The sequence below is a fragment of the Heterocephalus glaber genome, unplaced genomic scaffold (genome assembly GCF_053883595.1).
Source record: "Heterocephalus glaber isolate CG9 unplaced genomic scaffold, H.glaber_assembly_v1.0 deba00001428, whole genome shotgun sequence".
In the NCBI taxonomy this organism is placed as follows: Eukaryota; Metazoa; Chordata; class Mammalia; order Rodentia; family Bathyergidae; genus Heterocephalus; species Heterocephalus glaber.
In genome coordinates this window covers 23792474-23816426 of record NW_028258293.1, presented here as the reverse complement: position 1 = coordinate 23816426, position 23953 = coordinate 23792474, and the positions used below count along the sequence as shown (strand labels likewise).

The 23953-nt window shown below is 51.4% G+C and overlaps 1 protein-coding gene across 8 annotated transcripts; it reads right to left on the bottom strand.

Annotated features, from left to right (window-relative positions):
• Nucleotides 1-22961, bottom strand: Apbb1 (amyloid beta precursor protein binding family B member 1). 8 transcript variants are annotated; one of them, XM_004863387.3, is made up of 14 exons: nt 22820-22961; nt 14501-15232; nt 8420-8595; nt 8216-8272; nt 8047-8132; nt 7874-7937; nt 7315-7464; nt 7083-7210; nt 6567-6681; nt 6344-6428; nt 6001-6084; nt 977-1092; nt 652-828; nt 1-570 (listed from the first exon to the last, which is right to left on the bottom strand). In XM_004863387.3, the coding sequence occupies exons 2-14, from the start codon at nt 15216-15218 to the stop codon at nt 403-405; spliced, it is 2124 nt and encodes a 707-aa protein (XP_004863444.1). In that variant the 5' UTR covers nt 15219-15232; nt 22820-22961; the 3' UTR covers nt 1-402. The 8 variants fall into 8 exon arrangements, with proteins under 8 accessions (XP_004863444.1, XP_004863443.1, XP_087067944.1 ...); XM_004863386.3 differs by having other exon boundaries at nt 8420-8598; nt 22820-22938; XM_087211818.1 differs by lacking the exon at nt 22820-22961 and adding an exon at nt 18415-18597 and having other exon boundaries at nt 8420-8598.
• Between the last annotated feature and the right edge of the window lie 992 nt (nt 22962-23953).

The following is a 23953-nucleotide window of genomic DNA, read 5'->3' as shown; positions in this document are numbered from 1 at the left end:
GCAGCGAGACAGGCTTTATTAGTGATATCAGTACAGCGGAGGTGCCCGCAGAGCAGGGGAGAGGGGACCCATGCCTAGACTAGTCCTGTCCTCCTCCTGACCTTCTGGGCCTTTTGAGGATGGGGCCTGGCTCAGACCAGTTTCTCCTGCTCTACCCAAACACTGAGGATGGAGAGCCTGGGGCTGGCCTTGCTTCTTGCTCCTCTTGTCATTAATCCAGTGCTATCGCTCCCTCGATGGCATCAGCTCTCTCCCCCAGCCCCTAGGCAGGGAACCTCAGCTCCTAAGGAGGGGTAGCTTGGGAGACCTGAGGCCTAGGAACAGCATCAGTGCCCCTTCCTGCCCTACACCCCTGAGTTCCCTGGGGCTCTACACAAGCAGGAGGGGGGAGGAGGGGCTTCTTCACGGGGTCTGAGCCCCCAGACGTTTGGGCTTGAGGGAGCCCCACAGCGACTGAACACCCCTGCGCACCGTCCACCCTACACGCCTGGCTACGGATTCCGCAGGGGGTGCTGGGAGGCAGGAGGTGGAGGTCTGGGAGCGGGCATCCAGACACTTCTGGTAGCGGAGCTGCAGAGGCAGATGGGGCAGTCACTCTCCACCCTGCCCCATGCGAGGTCATGCCACCACCCCACTGCCCTACCCACTTACCATGCACGCAGCCTGCACGGCCTCAGAGAGGCTGGCGGCATTGGGCTCACACCAGAACATGTGGCAGAAGAAGGTGGCTGGGCCGGCAGCCATGATGAATGCAAACGTGTGGACATCTCTGCCCACAGCCAGGAAGGAGAGGAAGCGCACCCGACACTCCCCCAGCAGCGCCTCTGTCTGAAGGGAAGGAGCCCAGTTAGAAAGGAACACTCCCCAGCCCTCTGTGTTCGCCCAGCGCATGTGCATTTTATTGGCAGCTCTTCCCTTGGCCCTAGATTCTCCTCCATGGCAAGACACAACCAGGCCTTCTACCCCAGCTCCTTACCTGCTGGTGCGCAATGGTGAGGGTGGCAGGGGCCACGCTGACATGACTTGGGGTCCACTGCTCACGGCTTCTGGAGGACAGGACTGACTCTAGGGCCCCGTTAATCACGTCTACCCCTAGAAGACACAAACACGGCACCAGTAAAGATGGGGGAGAGGCTCAGCTCTGCCCAGACTCAGGGCATTGCTCCCCCCCCTCACCAGCCTACAGCCTTGAGGATGGCGCTGACCGGCCAGGTACCTCTTCCTGGGCACTGTCCTCCGTTTCTGTGGCGTGATACTCTTCCTCTGCCTTGGATCCTAGGTTTGGTCTCCTTCGCTGCCTCTGCCCCTTCTTCCACCATCCTAAGCTGACCGACCCCCAAAGCTCAACTCCCCATCTCTTGCTGTTCGGCACTCACCCACACTCAGACTCTAGACTGGTTCATATTGTGACAATGACTCCCAAATCAGCCGACTTTTCTTTCTTTTTAACATACCCGTGTACTCTGTGGCACTTTGTGGGTCTTTATTACCATTTCATAGATGAGGAAACTGAACCTTAGAGAGACTAGATAATATGGTTTAGTTTACATTGACGAATAAAGATGTGCCTTTCCATCACCCCCTTTCTATTACAGTCTTAGTTTTCAGAACTAGAAGTGTTTTAAAATTTTAGCTTTACTCCAAAAATTCTGTAATGTGCTCAATGACCAAAGAACCCAAGGAGTTTGGCTTCTAAGTAAATTGGCTTTCTGTCAAACCACAGTGATCTTCTCTGCCTCAGACTGCTTTATACACTAGTACTCGTGCATCCCACTTTTGCTTGATATCAGCAGAGAAGCAGCACAGCTCGGCAGAGATGTGGACTCTGGTCCCCTCTGTGTGCACGAGCGCGTTATGAGTGTCTGTGCCTTCAGTGTCAGCACAAGGGCACACGCCTCTGGGGTCCATTTCCAGACCTAGGAGGCCATGTGGCACCTTTGTGGACTTAGGAGAAGCAGAGGACAAACGTCTTCCTCGAAAGTCTCTCCCCACCTTGGCCTTGTGCATCTTACTTCTGGCTGGATCAAGGCCAGACTTCCAGTGTTCCCAACACTGGCCTCGTCTAAGCTGTCAAGCTTCATGATTTTCCTGCTCTCTGAGCTTCAAATGATTTTTATGTCCCTTACTAACATCTAATCTTAGCAAATGGCTGGCCAGGCAGATGGGGAATACAAAGCAAGAGATGAACCCCCATGGGACAGGCTGGGACTGATGGAGAGGCTGCTGTCTGGGGTGCCCACCCCTCTCTCTGGCTGAGAAACTCAGATTCTCATCCTCAGGGCTTGCCTGGGAAGGCTTCTCCAATGAGACAACTCTTACCACAGTATCTTCTAACTGTTCCAAGTCCTTTTTCCACATTGGACTGTGGCCATCTTAAGGACAGAGGCCAATACTTCATTTAAGTTTATGTCCCCAGTTCTGACACAGGGCTTATGTGCGGAAGGAAGTAGACATATGAGTAAGTCACCCTCAGGGCAGCCTGGGAAAGTGTAGAAACTGAGAAAACCAAGGCCACGGGAGGGTGACAACACAGGCAGGAGTGGAGGGGCAAAGTCATATTGCAGAGCATCTCAAAGGCAAGGGAGAGGGGTGCAATGTCGCCAGGGCAGTAGGAAATCTCAGAGTTCACTGGGGTAGGAGAGGCATCAAAATCAAACTGCTGAATATGCAGATGACTGTGGGGTGGAGCCTGACCTCAGAGTCTGGGAGCAAAGTGCCAAAAACAATGAAACGACGTGGTCTGGAAAAAGGCTGTCAGATTTGGTAACAACTCAGGACTAAACCTACACCCTCACTACCACCTGCCTCCCAATTTCCTTATCCTGTTATGCTTTTTATTTCTTTTCAGGTAAGTTGTTGCTTTCTAACATTCTACATAATTTATTCATTTTATTATCTCTCTTTGATAGAATGTAAGCTACTTGAAGACAGGAACTTTTATTACTTTTGCTCATTAACAATGCTTGGCATAAGTCAGGTACTCAGTAATCATTTGCTGAATGAATGAAGGGTGAAGGAGTGAAGGATTAAGGAATGAATACTGCGGCCTCCAGAGATGCAATGTTTAAAAAGGAGCATGCAAAGAACAGGAAGTGAGCACAATCATGGGGCTGACGGGACAGTCACAGGTGCAGGTGGCCAACTTAGCATTGTGAAGACCTGAGGAAGGTGGCAGGTGAAAAAGGGACAGATGTGGGAGTGGAGCTGACAACTGGAAGAGCCAGCAAGGGTTTAGAAGCTGAGCGAGGAGAGGAGCAGAGGCAAAGGTACAGGGTCAGCTAAGCCTCTTTTGGTTCCCTGAACTCGTTTTTCCCACCTCCAGCTCTAAGTCTTTGGCGGGGCCACTTGACTCTAACGAGAATGCTCAGTCCTCTCTGTAAATCCAAGCCTTCCTTCCCAACCTCTGCCTTGTCAAAGAAGGGTTCCCTCTTTGAACGTAAGATGTTTTTGTTGTTTTTATGGAAGCCCTGCACTAAGCTACATCCCAAGCCCTCTTTATTTTTTGAGACAGGTCTCTAAATTGTACAGGCTAGCCTTGAACTCACAACATTCCTGCCTCAAGCCAGATGTAGTGGCACACACCTATAGTCCTAGTACTTAGGAGGCTGAGGCATGAGTTCAAGGCCAGCCTGCACTACACAGCAAGACCCTGTCTCCAAAAAACAAAAAACAAAACCCCCCAATATTCCAGCCTCAGCCTCCTCCATGCTCAGCTTGAATGTAAGGTTTTGGTTATGAAAATCGGCATGGTTTAGCTGGGTGTGGTGATGCATGCCTGTAATCCTAGTACTTTGGGAGGCTGAGGCAAGATCTCAAATTCAAACTTAGCAAGACTATGTCTCAAAATTAAAAATAAAGAGGGCTGGGGGCCAGGGATTTAGCTCAGTGGTTCCGGCGCCTGCCTCACAAGCACAAGGTCCCAAGCTCCATCCCCGGTTCAAAGAAAAAAAAAAATGAACAGGGCTGGGATACAGCTCAGTGCAAAGACCCTGGCTTAATATGAGGTGTGCATACCCCACTCCCCACTTCCAAGAAAAAAAAATCAGCATGGTTTGAAGGGAAGGGCAGAGAACAGATGACCAGGACTTGAGTCCTACTTCTATTATTTCTGGCTCTGTAGGCCGGGGCATAATCATCCCTTCCTACATTTGCTTATTCATTCACCTGTTGCATTCTTCCTTGGTGCCTTTCTGCATGACCCTTGGCCACTCCTCCAAGCAGTCTCTCCTTTCTTCCACCCCACTCCTACTCTCACTGTCCAGAGAGCTGTCAGCCTCCCCATCTACTCGTGTCGAAGGGCCCCAAGGCTAGGCCTAGCGCTGCCTCCCTTCTCCCTTCAGGCTGCCCACCTTCTGGGCCAAGCTACCTCCTCCCATGACTCTACACAGCCCATGATGCCCACATTTCAGTCCCCAACCCAGACCTCTGCTCTCAGCTCCAGACCCATGTGCCTCACTGCCAACTTGTCTTGGCCATGCAGCTTCCGAAAAGCCAACTCAAACTCAGCATGTCCCAAACTGAACTCACAACACCCACATCCGGACTAGCTTCTCCCAGCATCTGCTCTCTAGAGAATGGCACTCTCCAGTCAGATCCCAAAGCTAGGAACCCAGAAGGGACTCCTATGCATGCGTCTCATCCTGCAATCAGCCAGTCAGCAGGGCGCATTGATTTTAGTGCCTAAGCATCTCTGAATGCACACTCCTCTTCAGCCCTACCCCTAAGACACCCTCGCTACCGGGTGTGACATCTGCTCAGGTCAAGTGCACTCCCACAACCTCCCAAGGGTACTCTGCCATGGATAAGGGTGCCCCAAAGGGCCATGTGTGGGAGGTCTGCTCTCCAGCCTACGGAGCTGCTGGGGGCTGTGGAACCTTGAAGAAGCAGGCCTCACTGGGGGTCCTCATGTGACTGGGGGTGCCTGTGAAGGGCCCTTTCCTCTTTTTGCTCCCTGACCACGACCTGAGGGCTTCTGCTCTGCCTTGTCCTCCCCCCACAATGGCTGCTTTGCCTAAACGAAAAGACTGGACCTGAAACCATGAGCCAAATAAATCTTCACTCTGTAAGTTGATTATCTCAGGTATAAGGGAAAGGTGACTTCCTCGGCACACTTAGGCTGAAGACCAAATCGTGAACCTCGCCTGCAAGGCCACTTGCAGTCTGACCAGTGCCCAGCTCTCAGCACTGCTAGCAAGAAATCTCAGTGTTTCCCAATGGCACCCCCACTCTGGACCTTCACACACACTTTTTTTTTTAGGGGGCTGGGGTTGAGACAGGGTCTTGCTGTGTAATTCAGGATGGACTTGGTCCCACAGTGTGTAGCTCAGGCTGGTCTCAAACTAGAAATCCTCCTGCCTCAGGCTCCTGGGTGCAGGGATTACAGGCATGTGCCACCATGCCCAGTGCATACATACACATACACACACACTCATTCGGCCTGGAACAGTTCTTCTCTACCTTGCTCCTGTCTCCATCCCATTTTACCACATTAGCTCCTATTCATATTTTTTAACTCAGTTTAAATGTCACTTTCACAGGGAAGTCTTTCCTGGTCCTCGAGACAGGCCTGTCAAGAATTCATGATATAACGAAGTGTAACAAGTGCTGATTACGCTCATTGCTTCCTTCTCTAGACACTCACGGCCCAAGTTGGGGCTGTAATACTGAACCCAGCTCCAGGGTGCTGCCAGATACCTCCATTCGCCTAACTCCTGCCTCCCAAACCCACCACAGCTTTTCCACAGGGTGCAGGGGTGAGCTCTCCCACTGCGCCTGGCTCTGCACCAGTCGCAAGGCAGTGTGCCATGAAGATAGGCTGACTGCTTCTACAGGCAGGGCACAGGGTTCAGCTGGGACAGAGATACGGGAAAGTGGGGTGCATTCTGAGGAGCAGGGCGACACCAAGCATGAGGAAGGTCTGGCAGAAGAGCACTGGAAGGAGAAGGAGGGGTAGAGCGCTAGGAACAAGGTGGCATCCTCGGGCAAAGAAGACACACTTACCAACAGGTTTAGCAACACGCACATTCCCCAGGTAATAGACTTGGAACTTCTGTACCAACTCATTCTTGGGTGCAGGAAATTCCACTGTGGGAAGGAGAGGAGGGTCAGGTGCAGTGGCAGATCTTGCTTACTCCTTGCCTCCAACACCAGTGCATGGCAGGGCATCACCCAACCAACCAAGGCCCTTCCTGAACTCCTTCCCCACCTCCCTTTAACCAAAGTCCCTGCACTTATGTGATCCAAAGTATCCAGTCTCCACCTGGCCAACAGTCTATCGTGTGTGTTTAGGAGCTCCTGCCTCTTCTTGGGTCACCCCGCCTTTGCCAACAAAACCGACACTGACCTTGGAAAGGGACATCCACGAGTTTAGAGTGGTCCAGGGAGAGTCCATTCACCAAGCAGCGAGCATTGCGCCGTTCAGCCATGATCTGAGGAAGGAAAGAATGGAGGGGAGAGGGAGTCGATTAGAGCTTCTTCGCCTTAGAGCCCCTCACCCCCATTCAGTGACCACCCACACCCTGTAGAGCAAAGGTGGAAGCTAGTCCAGGGAGTGGAAGGGACAATGCCTTAGAGCAGATCTCATGCAGGCTGGTGGCGATGTTCTTGGCAGGTGCCTCACAGCGAAACACGTGGCACTTGAGCATCTGGGTCAGCTTATCACGAGCTACGTAGGCAAAGTCCCTGTTGGGGGAGGGGCACCTCAGTGTCTTCTGGAGCCAACAGACACCGAGCCTGGCCACCACCCCACCCACATCCTCCCTGCCCATCTCAGTTCCTCCAAGTTTCTGTCCTTGGACGGTGTCCTATAAATGCTGCCTTCTGGAGGGAGGGTAGACAGGCAAGCATGCTGAGGTGGGGGATAATGGTCCAGCACACCGGGCGGGAAGGGCCAGGGCAGAATAGGGGAGCTTGGGCACTTTCAGGTATCGGGTCCAGGAGTGGGAGTGGCCTCGGTCAAGGCAGATAGGCATAGTACCTCTCTCTGGGTCCGGCAGCACAAGAGAGGCAAAGAACACAGTTAGGGAGGAGGACTCTGACTGCTGCGAGAGCGCCCGCCCTAGAATCCCAGGCCCTGTCCCCACCTTCCACTGTCCCGCCCGACGCCCCACACTCGAATGCTGACGATGGGCTGGGTGTGCAGCAGTGCCTGGCTCTGTGGCTCCACCAGCTTCAGCGACTCATCTTCCAGTTGCAACAGCAGATCCTTTCCCTGCAGGCCCAGGAAGCAGACTCTCAGTGGCACCCCAGCTGGGAAGGCGGCTCACAATGCCCCACACACCCACAGTATCGCCACCTCACAGGCCAGGCCCTCACCTCTCCCCAGCCCCCAGACATGGGGTCATGCAGATTATTTTTATGGTAGGAGAGCTGACGGATGCAATTGTTGACGGCCACACTGCTGCGTCCTGGGGCCAGCTCCTCCTCAGTCATCTCTACCCAGCCTAGGGAGCGCACGGCGAAACACTGCCAGACACAGAAGAGGGGTGAGGGGAAAGGGTCTGAGCTGAAACTGGAGGCGCCTTGGGCGCCAGACACAGGGGAGCTTCTGACTCAGTACGAAGGCCTGCACTGTGACTGAGAAGCTCCGCAGACAGGACAGGGTCAGGGAGAGGCAGGCCTCAGGGGAGACCACTGCTCGTACAAGGAAGCATGGAACCAAGCCTGGAAGGGTCCCAAGCAGGCCACTGGGCTGGCTGAGTCAAAAACTGAAGAGTGTCCAGCTCAGATAAAGGGCTCCACGATGAGACTGGAAGAACCCCTAGTCAGGACCTAGGAGGCTCACTGACCTCAGACACCCCCAGAGTACAGCATGAGGGGCTGTCCTGCACATAAGGGCCCCAGCCTGCACATTGGGTGTTGGTTGTGAACACACCTTGATCCCTGGGTTGGCATTCCGTGGAGGCAGCTTCTCCTCCTCTTGGGGCAATGGCTCTGGACTGAAGGCAATGGTAACACTTGACACAGTCCCCCCATGTGTGGAGGTGCCCCAAAGCCCCTTCCAAACAGATCCATCCCACCGCTAGCCCACTGCATCTAGTGACTCACCTGAGGCTCTGAGTTGGAAAGGGCAATGCCCCCTCCTCAGGCTCCTTTAGTCCCAGCTCCATCGAAGCTTCCTCCCTGGGTTCATCCTTGACAAAGGGATTGAGAAATCAGAACTGAACTGATGCCCTTCTCCAGCTATCCTGATGGTCAAGAAGAGCCCCTCACCCACCTTCCAAAACTCTCCATCCTCAAAGCCTTCTCCATGGGTAAAGCCTGTCCAGGTGAGCTGGGAGGAGGGACAGGAGCAGTAAGTGGTTGTTTCATCCTGCCCCAGCAGCGCACGCGCATGCGCGCACACACACACACACACACACACACACACACACACACACACACACACACGGTCAAGAAACTATGGGCCAGTGAGCCTCACCTGGGACTCCTCTTGGGGGCTGCTCCCCTGTGAGGGAGAGGCCCTGCCAGGGGGCTCCCACTGGGTGGTCCCTGTCGGGATATGCCAGTAGTAGGTCCCTGAGGTGTCCTGGACCCTCATCCATCCAGCTGGCAGATCGGAATCCGTCTCGAAGGCGTTGGGGTTCCAGAAGGAATCTGCTAGGTGGGAGGTTTGGTGATGGTGAGCTCACCCACACAAGCAGACAGCAGATTCCCATGCCCAGTCCCCTCCCTGGGACCCCATGGTTGAGGAGGAGTAGGGGAAGGGCTGTACACAGCATGGTTTCTGCTTCCTTCTAGAGCTATGGTCTGATGTCGCTACATGCAGAGCTGCCAGCAGGGAACATGGCTCAGGTCTCCTTCTGGGCCCTGCTACTGTCTAATGTGGCCACATGGAGGGGAGGGAGGAAGCAGGGAGGAAAAAAGGAAGGGAGAGAGGGGAAGTTGGGTGGCCCTAATTAACATCTGCTCATAACCTCATATATCCATATCTCAGGGTATACAAAGCTATGCATGCTCAGCAGCTTCTGAACACAAAGGTGAGTGCACAGACATATAATATATGCAAGCTCTACCACACACCTGTGCAGACACAAACACAAAGGTGTGCAACATACAGAAAATGCCAGATATTACATACAGGTGCACATGTGAGTGGGGCAAACACATACCAACTTTGGTCACATACTCATGCACAGGTGCATACACATGTAGCTATATATAACAGTCCTGGGACACAGGTGTGCAGATACCACACCACCGTGCCCCCCAACACATGTATGGGTACCACACAAAAAGGTGGCCATACACCAGACACAACATATGTCAACCCCTGCTACCACACTCACACTCGGACCCCTGACACACACACATGCAAACAAACATGTCATGCACACACCACTTACACACATACAGTGTATCTGGGACATCACCCTTCCATCCCCGTCACCCAGCTCATGCATCCTCTGTCTCTGCTGTCCCTGCCAGCCCCACCCCACAGCATGCCGAGCCCTTCACTGCCCCTCACCTGGGCTGCTGTCCTGCAGGACGATGGCCAGGAAGAAGTCCTGGGAGAACATGGCGCGCATTCCTGGCCCCTCCTGCCTCCACCCTCCCTCCTCACAGCCCCTCCAGCCCAGCCAGCTGGGCTCACAGCCTGGTGCTGGGCTGCAGAGAAAAGCTCATTCCGCCCCCTTCTCACCAGGGCAGAGCGTCTGCCAGGCAAGATCCTCCCCCACCCAGAACTCACTAGGGAGGGGCCAAGACCATCATACTAGGGAACCTCCTTGGGGTGAGGATTCCAGGAGGAGAGGGCTCAGGAGACCCCACTATTCCTGCTCACCTCTTCTTTACCCTGGCTCCCTTCCCCATCACAAATCTCCACCCACCCTCCTTTGGTCACTTCAGTGCCTCAGTCAAGCCCATTCTTAGGAACACCAGGAGGCTCAGCCTCTCAGGAATACCCCAGCCACCTGAGGCCCTGCAGAATCTATAGCTCCAAGCATAAACAGGGTGTGGCTTCAAGGCCTTTAGGGATCCCTCTCCGGTCTAGAACTTGCCCAGCAATTTGAACCCAAGGGTTAGTCCTTGATGGCTGGGGCCCTAGCAAGCTTGAGGTAGGGCTTGGGGAAGCACCCCCCCTCACCTGCCAGGGCCCAGCTAGGCTGCAGCGTCTCCTCGGCAACCGCCGCACCAGGACCAGGACCGGCTGAGAGCGCCCAGATTGCTGACGTGCTCCCCGTTACCAGGGAAACCAGGAATCCTGACTGGTCCAAGAGGCAGCACTGAGGGACAGGCAGTCTCAAGATCCAGGCTGCTGGGCAACAAGGCACAGGGCTGGCCACTCCCAGGCCCTGGGAGTGGGCGTGGTTACGCCAAGGTGTCTGCACACCTGGTAGGGGTTATTCAGGCAAGATGCCTCGCCATCAGCTTACAAATGAGGCAGGTCTGCAGACACCCAGTGAGCTCTTCTTGCCCACCCACCCACCTTCTAGGCAGCCACCACTGACCCTCCAACCATTCCTTCCCCCACATCAGGCCCTGACACAGTCAAGGCTCAGCTCTTCCCCTAGAGAACCTCTGCTGCCCTCAGAGCTCTCTTGTTACAACCTTCCAGGAACACCAGCACCCACAGCCCCATCCGCCACAGCCACAGCCTGCTTCCCAGAGGGTCAGACACTTCTGGAATCTGGGGACCAGTTCACCATCTCCTGACTGAGTCACACACACCAATCCATCTGCCATCCCTGTAAGCCTGTGCCTTCCTGCTTCAAAGAGCTTCTTCCTTCCGATCTGTCCTGGAGGGGCAGCTTCTCCCCCACTAACCATCTGGGAGGCCCTTCTGGAGCCTGGCACCTCTCCCTCCAAGCACAGTGCACCTGGGGCTTTTGCTTCCACACACATGCATTTATTCCAGAATGTACATTCTCATTCCTGCATCAACTCATGCAGACACTCACACATGAATCCAAATGTTCATGCATGCTTCCTTCCTTCCTTCCTTCATCCACAGATGCCATAGGTGTACTCCTTTCCATCTCACATCACTAACATACTCCAGACCACTAGTTCTTTTTTTTTTTAAACCTAGATCATTGCAACAACCTCATGAGCTCCTCACGAGGGGGTATCCTCCTTCCTATCTAGTCTCCTCTAATCTGGGCTGTACATACAGCCTGAATGATTCTTATGAGATGATAAACTAATCAAGAAGCTCTCTAGGTTAATACTCTGTTACATCATTGCTCTCAGAACAAAACCATATCCCTGCATAGATTTTTATATACTGTTTATCCTCTTCTAGCCGTGCCTCTGTCTTACCTCTGACCAGACTCCAGTCCCCCCACTCTCTTCTTGGGACAGGCCCCTCATCCTCTCCCAAGCCCAGCCTCCCTCTTCTTTATATTCACCTAATTACTACACACTCTTCCTTTCAGATATCAGTGTAAAGGTCACTTCTTGAAGCTGACCTACTCCCCTTTCCCCCTCTACACACATAAGCAAGGAAGGCATCCATTATACACCTCCCCTAAGTGCCCCGAGGTCATCATACTGATTATAACTATCTATTTCGGTCTCCCACTAGACTGTGAATGCCAAGAGAGTAAGAACATCTTTGCCCTGTAGTATGCATTACAGTACTTAGGACAAGGCTTGATGCAGAGTATAAACCCAACAGGTAGTAAAGTTCATTCATCTATTAACTTAATTCACGCATTTATTCATTTATGCATTCAATCAACAATTTTGTGGAGATCCTAGAACTGGAAAGAGGAAGCGATTTTTGCTCAATCCAAACCTCCTTCCTACAGGAGCACAAACCTCCTCTGTGGCCTTCACAGTCATAGCAAAACAGTCATGAAAGAGTTCGAAATGCTAAGTCCCTTCTCAGGCTGGCCCCAGACCCGACCCTTAACACCCAGAGTCTCCACCCCTGCATCACCCATGAGACTCCTGCAACCTTGCTGAGAACACTGCCTGAGCCCAGCCCACCCTTTCCAGTTCTTTAGCCTTTCTACCCTCTGCTCTCAGAGGTGCATAAGTAGAGCCACCAGTGACCACCGAAGGAGTCACTAACTGACCAGGACTCACAGTCCTAGGATTGGAAGCTAGCCATCTGCAACCTGCAAACTGATGCCAGCCTCAGATAGACTGTGTGGCCTGCACACTGCTTTTGACGAAATAGTTAGTTAACATTTTTTTTAAACCCAGGGTCTTGCTATGTACTTCAGGCTGGCTTTGCATTCACTATGTAGACCAAAGTGGCCTCAAACTTGTGGCAATCCTCCTGCCCCAGCCTCCCAAGTGCTGAGATTACAGTACGTGCCACAACATTCAGCCAGTTGTTAACATTCAGAAATTGGGATATTTTGCATCGATATATTTAAGTTCCCCTTGAATTGCTCAGTTAAGACTACATACCCCTCGCATCCCTATAAATAACCAGCTAGAATGAAAAATAGAGGCTCTTCCCCTTAAAGGGTGGAAGCAATGAGTATCAAAGGCCACAAAAAAAGGAGCAAGTCATCTTTCCCTTCAGTAGAAGTTCTCAGTACCACTTATGTGTTCTTGTTAAACAAAACTCTGAAGTCTGAATCTGACCAAGGCTCTAGAACTGTCTACTAATTTACAGAGAAATGAGGGGAAGAGAAACATGTTAAATACCAGCATAGGGAGAGAGTCTAAAAATCCAGAGCATGGAAAACCCAAGGCAGACAACACAGTTTCTTCAGTTAAGATGATATAGATAGATAGATAGATAGATAGACAGATAGACAGACAGACAAAAAATAATTTGTAGATCAAAAGAAACTTTAAGAAACCTATCAATGTGGACCTATTTGGATATTGACTCACCCACTCTGAACTTTTAAAAGGCAACTAGGGGCTGGATGCGCTGGCACAAACATGTAATCCCAGCACTTGGGAGGCTGAGGCAGGAGGAATGAGATAAGTTCAAGGCCAGCCTGGGCTACATAGTGAGTTTGAGGCCAGCCTGAACTACATAGCAAGACCCCGTCTCAAAGAAACAAAAAACAAAAGGCAACTAGTGGAATATAAACTCGGTATTTGACTGGGTATTTGATGATATCAAGGAATGCTCAATTTTTATAAGAATGATAATGGAATTGTGGGGGTTTTTTAAAGAGTTTTTTCTTTCAGATATGGACACATAAAAATTTACAGATGAGGGCCGGGGATTTAGCTCAGTGGTTATGCCGCCTGTCTCGCAAGCGCAAGGACCCGAGTTCGATCCCCGGTACCAAAAAAAAAAAAAATTTACAGATGAAAGTATTTGCTTAAAAATAATCTAGGCTGGGGCCCAGAAGTGGGTGAAGGCATAGATGCAGCAAAATCAGTTATGTATTAATAATGACTGAAATTGGGTCACAGGGAAGTCAGGCTCATTAGTCTATTATCTCTACTTTTGTATATGCTTGTAAATGTCTATAATAAGTTTTTCAAAGGAGGCTGCTGTGCAGCTCTAGGCTCATCTGAATTGCATGCTCCCTGCAAAGATTCAAAGTTTGGGGTCTAGTTATGATTTTCATCGCCTGATGAGGATGGGGTGTGTGTGCCTGGAATCAACTCAAGGGCCCCATGCATGCTGGGCTAGGCAAGCTCTCTATCACTGTGCTCCCCTAATCCTTGCTTATACTCATCCAAAGAACCTCTGGATTGTGGTTAAAGCTCATCATCTCTGCTCTTAAACTCTATCTGTACCTCTATATAACAAGCAAATATGGAAACTCAGCTTATTTAAATGAAATACTTTTAATGTCCAATCCTTGTAGTCCTAATATCTAATGCCCTTCCACAAAGAAGCATATGTTAATTCTTCCTTTGTTCCCTAACTTTTAGTCAATATTTTGACAATACTGCAGCCTTGCAATGGCCAGAAGGCGCCCTGCATGGGGCATGTGGATCTTAAGCACAAAACACTTCTAGTCTTTCCAAACAGACCTGTGGGGAGGTGCTAGCTGCTCCCTCCAAAACTGGCCTATGTTAAAACAAGCAGGGCACGGGATTTAGCTCAGTGGTTTCACTACCTGCTGCGCAAGCACAAGGACCCGAGTTTGATCCCCAGTACAAAAAAAAAAAAAACAAGCAGAAGGTCCCAAATGCACAGATGCCCTTATGACAATGTAACATGGAGCTGAGACTCAGATCTGGCTTAGGTCTCAGTTCTACCATGATCCATGAAGGTCTGAGGCCCTCAGAAAAATCTCTCTAGGTTTCTTTTTCATTATCTGTAATATGGGCAAAATGACAGCATCTACTTTGGGGCAAGGGGGCAGTTAAGTGCCCAATAAACCCACTAATCCACATATCAACCATGAGAGCATGCATAACACACAGATCCATCCATTGAAGCACACATGATGGACAGATCTACCAATAAGTCCAAGCACTCTGAATGAAAAAGCTTGGGCATGGCCTGCTGCGAATTAAGGACACAGGCTCTCTCCTCATGTCCAGGCTGGCCTTGGCCACAGCATGGAGAAGCCTGACCTCTGACCCCATGACCTCCCACATTCCCATCCCAAGCTCCACAAGGTACCTGTTTCCTCCGGGGAGCCATAGGAGGGACTGCCCTGGGATAAGGTAGCCCAGCTTGAGTCCTCATCACTGGCTGCACTGTTCCGCATGCCAAATAGGAGGCTGGCACTCTTGCTATGTTCCCGAGGGCCATCTGTAAGAGGCTGGGGCCCAGCAGGGACCTCCACACTCTCCAGGGGCTCAGGTAGCCCGGGGGGGGAAGACAAGTCCTCTTCCTCCTCGTCATCCTCATCTTCATCATCATCCTCAGCCTCCCCTGCCGCCTTCTCCTCTCCCTCATCTGGCCCATGCTCTTGGGTGCTGATGATCAGGCCAGGTCCTCGAAGGCCTCGGTTAGCTGCATTTCGGGCCGAGAGCTCCAGCTCAGAGTATAGATGCATCAGACCTTTGGGGCCCAAGGGTGCTGTTTCAGGATCCTGGCTGGCCTCCTCCGCCAGGGTCAAGGTCACGTTGCGGTTCTGGTCACGGTGGGCTGTGGCAGCCCGCCGGAGCTGGTTCTGGCCCTCCTTTAGCCACTTGGCGTTGGCAGGGCCTGGCTCAGGCCCACCACCGTCCCCGATGGCATTACACAGGTCCTTGGGTCCCACAGCTGTGGCCTGCAGCTTGGCGTTGAGCAGCTGGTTGTGAGCAGCGTGCAAGGGCAGGGGTAGGCTCAGTGCAGGGCCTCCGTGGCTGTTGGCATTAATGGCCGACTGGCTCAGTGACGATGGAACAGACATGGCCTTGGCAGATCCTGTGGAGTGGGAAGGGGAGACCTTGTTGAGCCTGTGGGCAGGACAGCTGCACCAGAGCTTCTGCCCCAGGCCTGTGCCCGGCCCCTCATCTCCCCACACTCAGTGGGCCAGCACGCGCTGCTCTGTGCCCTGTGAACTGTTCCCTCAGAATGACTGAGCTCAATTCCGTCTTTGCACCATCAAGGCTATGCCCACATCTATAGCCCAGCCCAGCCCCAAACTCTCCAGCCCTAAGCTTTTCAGGACAATGCAGCCCTCACCCGCTCTGCCTTCACTACCACCAGCAGAGCCTCTGCACAATGGCTCTCTGTGCATTCCTACCGCCCCACCCTGCTCATCTGATCAGGGCTTACTGTACCAGGGGCACAGCTGGGATGGACTGGCTCATGCTTTATGAATACTGGACACTGATTGTCCCTTTCCTCCTGTCACACTGTCTCCAGAGCCACAGCGCTGTGAGCTCCCCAGGCTGTGTTTGCATCAAATATCACTGAGGTCAACCAGCCCACAAGCCCATCCTACATGAGGGACTGTGTGACAGAGACAGGACACAGCAGACCCCCAGGGCACGGCACAGGAAGACTGGTCACACAGGAAGGGCCAGCTCCAACTCGGCTCCTGTTATGGCTTTCAACACGTGCCCCCAAAGCCTCATGAGGTCTTAGGTGGGGCTTTTTCAGAGATGGCTGAATCTAGAGTGTCCGATTGGATTCACAGTGCAATGCTAGGCCTGAGGTCATTAGGATAAGGGTATGAGCACTGTCCGCCCTAAGTAGTCTGGATAAGATAAAAGGGGGAGAAAGATGCTGTTCATGTCCCTTGTTTTTGCTGCCCTCAGTCCACCATGAACTAACTGTTGCCCCTCTGCCATGCCACCTTACCATGCCACCCAGCCAATTATGGACTGAAACCTCTACAAACTGTGAGCTAAAGAAACACTTTCCCCTTTAACTTTGGGTGTCAGGTATTTTGTCTCAGCAACAAGGAAAAATAACTAAGACAGCTCCTTGGCCAGCTGAAGCTACATTTTGATGGCTATTTCTATGAAGTATCTCACCTCTGCACAATCCCCCTGCCAGCCTTTAGAATGCCATATGCTCAGGTCACTGGAGGAGCCCTTGATCTGGACCCTTCAGCCCTTCCGTTCTTTGCCCAAAGGTTACCTGCTTAGCGAGGCCTTTCCCGAGCAGCCATTTTAAAACTGCAGGCTACCCCTCCCCCTCGGCAACCCCACACCCTTCCTGGGCACCCATCCCCATCTGACAAGTTAATTTAGTATTTACTTTGTTTAATGATTGTGTTCTCATGACTAATTTAAGCTCTATGTTGGTGAGGATTTTATATTCTTTTTTTAAATACAGTATACCCAGTGCCTAGCACAGTCCTGGCACAGAACAGGAACTCAATAAACATTTGTTGAATGAATGTACGAATCTGCCCTCCCACTCCCACAGGCCCCAATTTAGCATCTCCTGGGCCAGTGTCGGAAAACACTTGGGTTATGTCACTGAGTCTCAGCAGTGGCTCATGGTACCCAAACAAAACCCCCACCTGCCCTGAAAATGAGAGGCTGTCCCCTCCCATAGTACAGCCCACCCCACCCCCCATCTCCTCAGACAGCTTCCTCAGAAGCCCTTCACAGAGCACCTCCCCACCGTGCTGTGCTGTGAGTCCTGCCTATCCTCCATCTCTCAGCTCCATGGCCTTCCTCAAGGCCCCATCCCACCCTCCCCACTCTCTGACCTTCACCACTCCACTACTCTTCTTCCCTGATCCCCTCTATAAAGTGCCCTTCTGTCCCCCATCTGAGTTCTTTCTTCCCGACCAACCACATCCAGATTCCCCCTCATCCTGCATCACAGCAACCCCTCCCTCAGCAGCCCCCACCTCTTCCTCTCCTTCCTTCCCTGAGGGCCTCACTCAGAGACCTGTCTTCCTGCGTGACCAGTCCCCCATCTCCACCCCAGTACACACCAAGTCTTTCTTTTTGACTCCCATTGTACAGCTCTTTCCCCTCAATTTCTTCTCTGAGTACCCTAGCTCCCTGTTCTCCCTGACACCCCACTGCTCCACTCTCTCTGCCTCCTGACTGAGCACAGGAGTCACAGGCTGCCTGAGCCCAGCTCTCCCATTTCCTCAGCTCAGATGCAAGGGCCTAAGGAAAGAGCCACACCTCGCCTTTCTACCAATTTTAGCCCCTCAGGTCCTAGCACAAAGCAAGCATATATCTGTAAAAGAATCGGAGGAAAAATGTTTCTACTGATGTCTCTACCTCATGTGTAACTGTTAGTCTGCTCTACCTGGACAATGAAGAAACTCATGGTCACTAGAATAAATGAAAGGAAAAAAAATAGCTCTCCCTCAATCCAGAACCACAGTAATCTTCCAAAAATGGAAACCAGATTGTGTCACTCTCTGGTTCAAAAAATTAAAGGGCTCAGTACAGCCTTCAGGATAATGTCTGAGCTCACTAGCAGGACACGCAAGAGCCCCCTTGAGCCAATCCCTATGAGCTCTCAGATCTCTTCCTCCTCCTTCATACCTATTCTCTAGCCACATGAACTGTGTCGGCTTCTGGAATATGTCACACATGTCAAATAAAGCCCTGGGTCTTTGTTTACACTGCTCCCTCAGCCTGGAATCCTGTCCCTATTGTAACAACCTCTTCTTGTATTTCAAAACTTGGCTCGGTGGTCACGGGTTCTCAGTAATCTTTCCTGTTCTCTCCCCATCCTCCAGGGACTGCTCCCTCCTTTGTGTCCTACAATAACCAGTACCTCACGTTATCGGCATCTGAGACCAAGTCTTATTCAATTTCACATTCCCACTACAAAACAAAGTGTGTTGTGTGTCTCCCAGAGTGGGCTGCTGCATGCAGAAGGAAAGAAAAGATGGAAGGAACAGATGCAAAGGAGAACTAGGAAGCCTGGAACTGGCGGGGAATAAATACCAGCATGTGTGGCCCCACAGACCAAGGATGGGCAAAGACAATCTTAGGGAGGGTACTAGAGAATGATGAAAGGATCCTGGAGGGGAAGTAAGAAGGGACAAGAGTACTGGACAGGTGAGGCTGAAATCCAGGAGGAGAGAGAGGGGGAATTCACTTAAACCAACATCCTGGCTCACAGACTGATCAACAATAGCAGCTCCCTCAGTTTCCAGAGGTGGAAGATCAGAGTACCTTTGGGGCGATAAGCCCCTTTTTGAAAGAGAAGTGCATGAATCCAGGTTTCTCAGAGGTCAGACTGGGATCATCCTCCCTCATGGCAGGAAGTGTGCTGAGAGAAGGACACATGCTCTGTGAGGCTGGGACAATGAAAACGCCAGCTGACCTCAGGGAGCCCCGCCAATCTGGTCACCAGGGCATAAGTACTAGGGATAGGATAGGGAGGTTTTGCTGTAAGTACTGAAGCCCAGGCAGCTAACCCAAGGTAATGTGGTCACCATCGCCTTTTGTGACATCAGAAAGATGAACGGCTGCCCGGTTTCTTCAAGAAGTACAACCCAGCCTCTCTTCTCTCACTGGAGTTATCCACACCTAGAGCATCTCAAAAAATGGAAAAAGCCAAATAGGTTCTCCCTCAAGGCAGAAGGCTGGGAAGGGCCTTCCAGATAGGGACCAAAAAGAGCAGCTACTGAGCCTGAGGAAAAGGGTACCAGACCACAAGGGTTAGTCTTCATCTTGCTCAAAGTCTGCATCTTCTAAGCTTACTAAATGCCGCAGACTATGCTAAGATGGAGGAGAGGGATGAATAATAAGAAAATGGTTCCTCTGGGGGATCTACCAGTCTAGAGGAAATAGTCACTGAACAGCTCTGCACAGTGCAGCTGAACAAATGACTGACTACTGCGATGAGAACAAGGCACCACCAGAGCCTGGGGCTTGCTCCAGCCCAGGCTCAGTGATGGCCTGCCTGAGTGTAGAACACAATTCTTCCCAGACTACCACTTTAAAATCCCCCTCCTTATCAAAGATGACATTCTCTCTCAACTCACAGAAGAAAGGAAAGCCATTAGTTGGGTAATATTCTTTTTTAAAAATAAATTTTATTTTACTTTATCCCATTCCCCGCCTCAGTTGGGTAATATTCTTAAACAAACTTACCATCTTCAGCACCTATTATTTTTCCTTCTTTCTAAAACTGACTACTTCACCTATAATTTAGATCCTTCACATCCTATCTTTCTAGGAATTCTACACCACCATTTATCCATTTCTCTCTTCTGTACGATCAATCTGTCCTTCTCAATGGGATCCACAACCTCACAACTTGAAAACAATATATTTTTTGAACTGACCTTCACCCATAGCCACTCATTGCTCTTTTTTCCCTCACACAGGCAAACTTTTTGAGAGTTCTCCACTCACTGTTGCCATTTCCTCACCTTTCACTCCTCAGCCCTTTCTAATCCAGCTTCCATTCCTAGCACAATTCAGTACATAGTATTTACCAAGGTCAACATGACCTCAGTGTCATGTAATCCAACAGACACTAATCATCTTGGTTATATTCTCAGCAGCATTTGACCCCATGAACCCCTCATTCAACTTTTTTACAAAGTTTGTTCGAAAAAGCAAAAGTGAAGAGTGAGGGAGGAACTGGCTCTGCAGAGTGAGCCTGGGCCAAGTAAAAGAGGACAAAGCAAGATGAAAGTACACCCTGGAGGACACAGGGTGGGGTAACACAAGGAAAGCCACAAGAGCCTCATCCAACTTTCATACATGGCTTCCACACTCTAAATTTCCAATTATCTTTCTATGCTTCTGGCTTCTATATGTTGGCTTCTTAGACATCTTTGCTGGCCCACCTTCCTTTACCAGCCATTACAGGTTGAGCTTCTCACAGCTTGTTGTTACTCCTTTCTTCCTTTCCTGTTCTATATGCAATATAGGTATTTATTCATGCCCATGTTTCAATCTCCACCTATACTCTGAGGACTCCGAAATTTACATCTCCAGTTCAGATCCCTCATCTGAGCTCCAGGCATGTACATCCAATTTTCTACTGAACAGTTCCATTTGGATGTCTCTAATGCCCCTTAAATTAATATGCCATTCATATTCCTCACTGGCATCACCTAAGTAGTTCTTTCAGGATCTGGGATCATGGAATGATATGACCACCCACCCTGTTATGCAGACTAAAGGGAATCTTTGATACACCTTTCTTCCTCACTCCCTATATTCAATCCACCCCCAGGTACTGAACTCTCTGAAAAAACTTTTCTGGACTTCATCTACACTGCACCTCCACTATCAACAACAATCTACACTAAGATCCAAGTCCTTAAGATCCACATTCTTAACATAGCCTAAACTGTCCTGTTTAGTCTGGTCCCTGCCTGCCTCCCTCCTGCCCTGTCTCATTGGCTTTCTTTTGATCCCTTGAAGACTTCATGTTTTCTCTTTGAACATGATTTTCCTTCTGCTTGGAACTTCTTTCCCTACTCCTAATTATTCCTATTCCTTTACATCTTAGTTCAAATGTCATGTTCTCAGAGAAGCCTTCCTTGATTCTCTCTATCCCCAACCCACTGTAGTTTCTGTTCTTGTGGGCTCTCAAAGCACCACATATCTTTCCTTCATGGTTGTTATGGCTTGTGTCTAGATGTCCCCCCAAAGCTTCACGCTATCATAGGGGATGCTTTTCAGAGGTGTCTGGATCTAGAGTATGTGATGCTAGGGTCAAGGGTGTGTGATTACTAAATCAGTGCACTGATGGATTTGGCATAGTTCTGGTTAGGATTAAGGGTGTGAGTGCTGCACTGCCCTAATCCCAGTAGCCTGGATACAATATATAAGGGACAGAAAGAGGGCTAATGTGCTCTCACTTGCCTGCTTGCCATGGGCTATTTCTCTTCTTCGAGGCCCCTCTGCCATGCCACCCTGCCTTGGAGCTAGCTGACTATGGACTGAAACCTCTGCAAACTGAGCCAAATAAACCTTTCCTCTTTTAACTTTGGATGTCGGGTATTCTGTCTCAGTAATGAGAAAAGTAAGTAAAACAATGGTATTTATTGCATTTGTAATGTTACTCTTTTTGATTTTCCTCCTAGGTTATTAGCTCCATGGGGACAAGGACCTAGTCCTAACACAGTACCTGATATATATATATATATATATATATTGGTCAAATCCTATATGTTGAATGAGTAAGTATCAGCTGCATTATTTTAAGGGATCACTGTGGGTGTTATGTTGAGAATACCTAAAGGGACATAAGCAAGAGGGCATGTTATTAGAGCAGTCAAGAAAACAAGAATGATGATCTAGATCAAGTTTAAAGGCAGGAGGAACAGAGCAAAGTAAATGGATTTGAGAAATATTTTGAGAGTGAATGTGAGAGAATTTGGTGAAATTAGATGTAGAGGGGTGAGGGAAAGGGGTTCATCTGGAATGCTGCCCAGGATTCCAGGCCGGGTAACTGATTAGGAAGTGGCCATTTCTAAAATTTGAAGGAAGAACAAATTTGGAAGTAGGGTGGACAGGAAACCAGGGGAGACAATTCAGCTTGGAGTCTGTAGTTTCTAATTCCTGTTGGATTTCCAAAGCAATGTCAAGAAGACAACTGGATATATGAGTCTGGGATTTCAGGAGAGCTGTCTGGATCAGATATGTAAATTTGGAAATCATCAGCATATGTACGAAATTGATGCTTTGGAAGAGAATAAAATACCCAGGGAGGAGAAAAGGGTAGAATGAAAGAAGATGGCTCAGGACAGAACCAAAAGCATCACCAACGTCATATAAAGAGGGTGGGAGAGCAAAGGAGATAGAGGAGCAGCAGACAATGCCTAGGAGAGAAACTGGGAAAATGCTTCATGGAGAGTGAACTGACACCAACAGAATAAATGCTACTAAAGGTAGAGGGATTGCACGCGAGTGTCCATTGGAATTCGCCACAGGGAGGTCTCCGGTGACCTTGGCTCCCACAGTTTCACTGTATGACAGGGACAAAGTGGAGTGGTTTTAAGAATGAATGGGAAGTTGATAAGTGTACGCAAGGTTTTGGCTTTGAAGGGTGGAAAGAGCTGGGACCATAGCTGAAGGGGCTCAGATTGCAAGAAACACACAGGCAGATTCAAAATAGGTTCGGAACAACCTCTTCACTGGAGGTGGGAAAGCTGCTCCAGCCAGTGCTAGGCCTCCTGGCAGAGCTGGGGACACAGCAGGCCCCAGGGCACACCCCTCCGTCACCGAGGGCAACAGAATGCGGTTTGACAGATCCCTGGCCAGGGACTCCTGCTGGAATCAGCGAGGCCGGTCTCCCACCCCAGCCCACCGCACCCCACGTCCCCTCCCCCACCTCCCCACCTCCCCTCGCTCCGCGCCCCTCCCCCTGTACTCGCCCCTAGACACCCCGAGGAGCAGGAGGCAAAGACTAGAGGAAGGGGCACTAGAGGACCAAAGTGGACCTGTGGGCCCTGTGAGGGGGACGCGAGGGGCCTCTGAAGGCGCGCGGCCCGCCGGGATGGGGCCTGGCTGGAGACCTGGGCCGCCGCGGGGCAGGGGCTGCAGGGCCAGGCGGCTGCCGGGGGTCGGGATCCGGCCGCGGGGGCTGGGCCCGGGCTGGGGCAGCTCCTACCTGCGCGGCAAGGCCCCAGGCCCAGGTGGCGGAGGTGGCTCAGGCTGCGGGGCTCGGGCTCCACCGCGGCTTCTCCATCACAACATCCCCCGCCCAGAAGCAGGCAGGCCGCGGGGCCGCGCCCTGAGCGGCGGGGGCGCGCGCGGGGCGGGGCCGGGGGCGGGGCGCCATCTTGGGCGGGCGCGCGGACTTGGGCGCGCGGAGTCCGAGTCCGGCCCTGAGGCGGCGACGGCTGCCGCTTCCCTGGCCGCGCCTTGCAGGACCAGCCCGGCCCGCGACCCCGACCCCCGCGACGACACCCGGTTCCATACCCGGCCCGCGCGGCGGCGTCGCCCCTACCACGAGGCCGGGGACTCACCCTGCGCCCGCTCGGCCTGGCGGCGACGCTGCCTGAAGTGCTGGTGGGGAGGGGAGGAGGGCGCAGCGCCGGAATAAGAATAGCTCGTGTTTATGGACCGCGGACACTGCACCGGCCTCTGTGTTCCACGGCTTACTCGCGCTGATCCTCATATCAGCCCTGTGCCGTCAACATAGCTATTATTCTCATTTTTCAGAGCCAGATGCTGAGGTTCAGAAAGGTAAAGCGTCTTGCCCAGTCACAGGAAGCGGTGAAATCGGGCTGAAACCCCTACCCCTGCTGAACACCCTACCCCTGCTGCTAGGCTGGGACACAAGGCCTCGCTGCTGTCAAGAATAAATTGCGCCACGGTAGAAATTCACAAGAGGAAAGGAAGAAGGGGAGAGTGTGAATGAAAAATGTGGGGAGGTAGTGAGGCGCAGTGTTTGCTGCAGACCCTCCCTGGGTAGTGGGATAGATCCCAGTGTCAGATCACTGATCCAGAGCCTATGGAGGATAATGAGGGGCAACGTTACCAAGCAGAAACCCTCTAAAGGCTCCCTCCTCCAAGGTGGAAGTTTAAATTTGTTGAATCTGGTAACATTAACTGACTAGAGATGCACTTGGAACTAAAGGTGTCCAAATCTTCTAACGAGTTTTACTGGCATGAAAATACCTCTCCCTCTCCCCCTCTCCCCTCTCTCTTTCCCCTCTCTCTCCCCTCTCTCTCCTCTCTCCCCTCTGTGGACGAAGCTCACTTCATCTATCCTAATGAATGGCATGAGCACTTTCTGGCT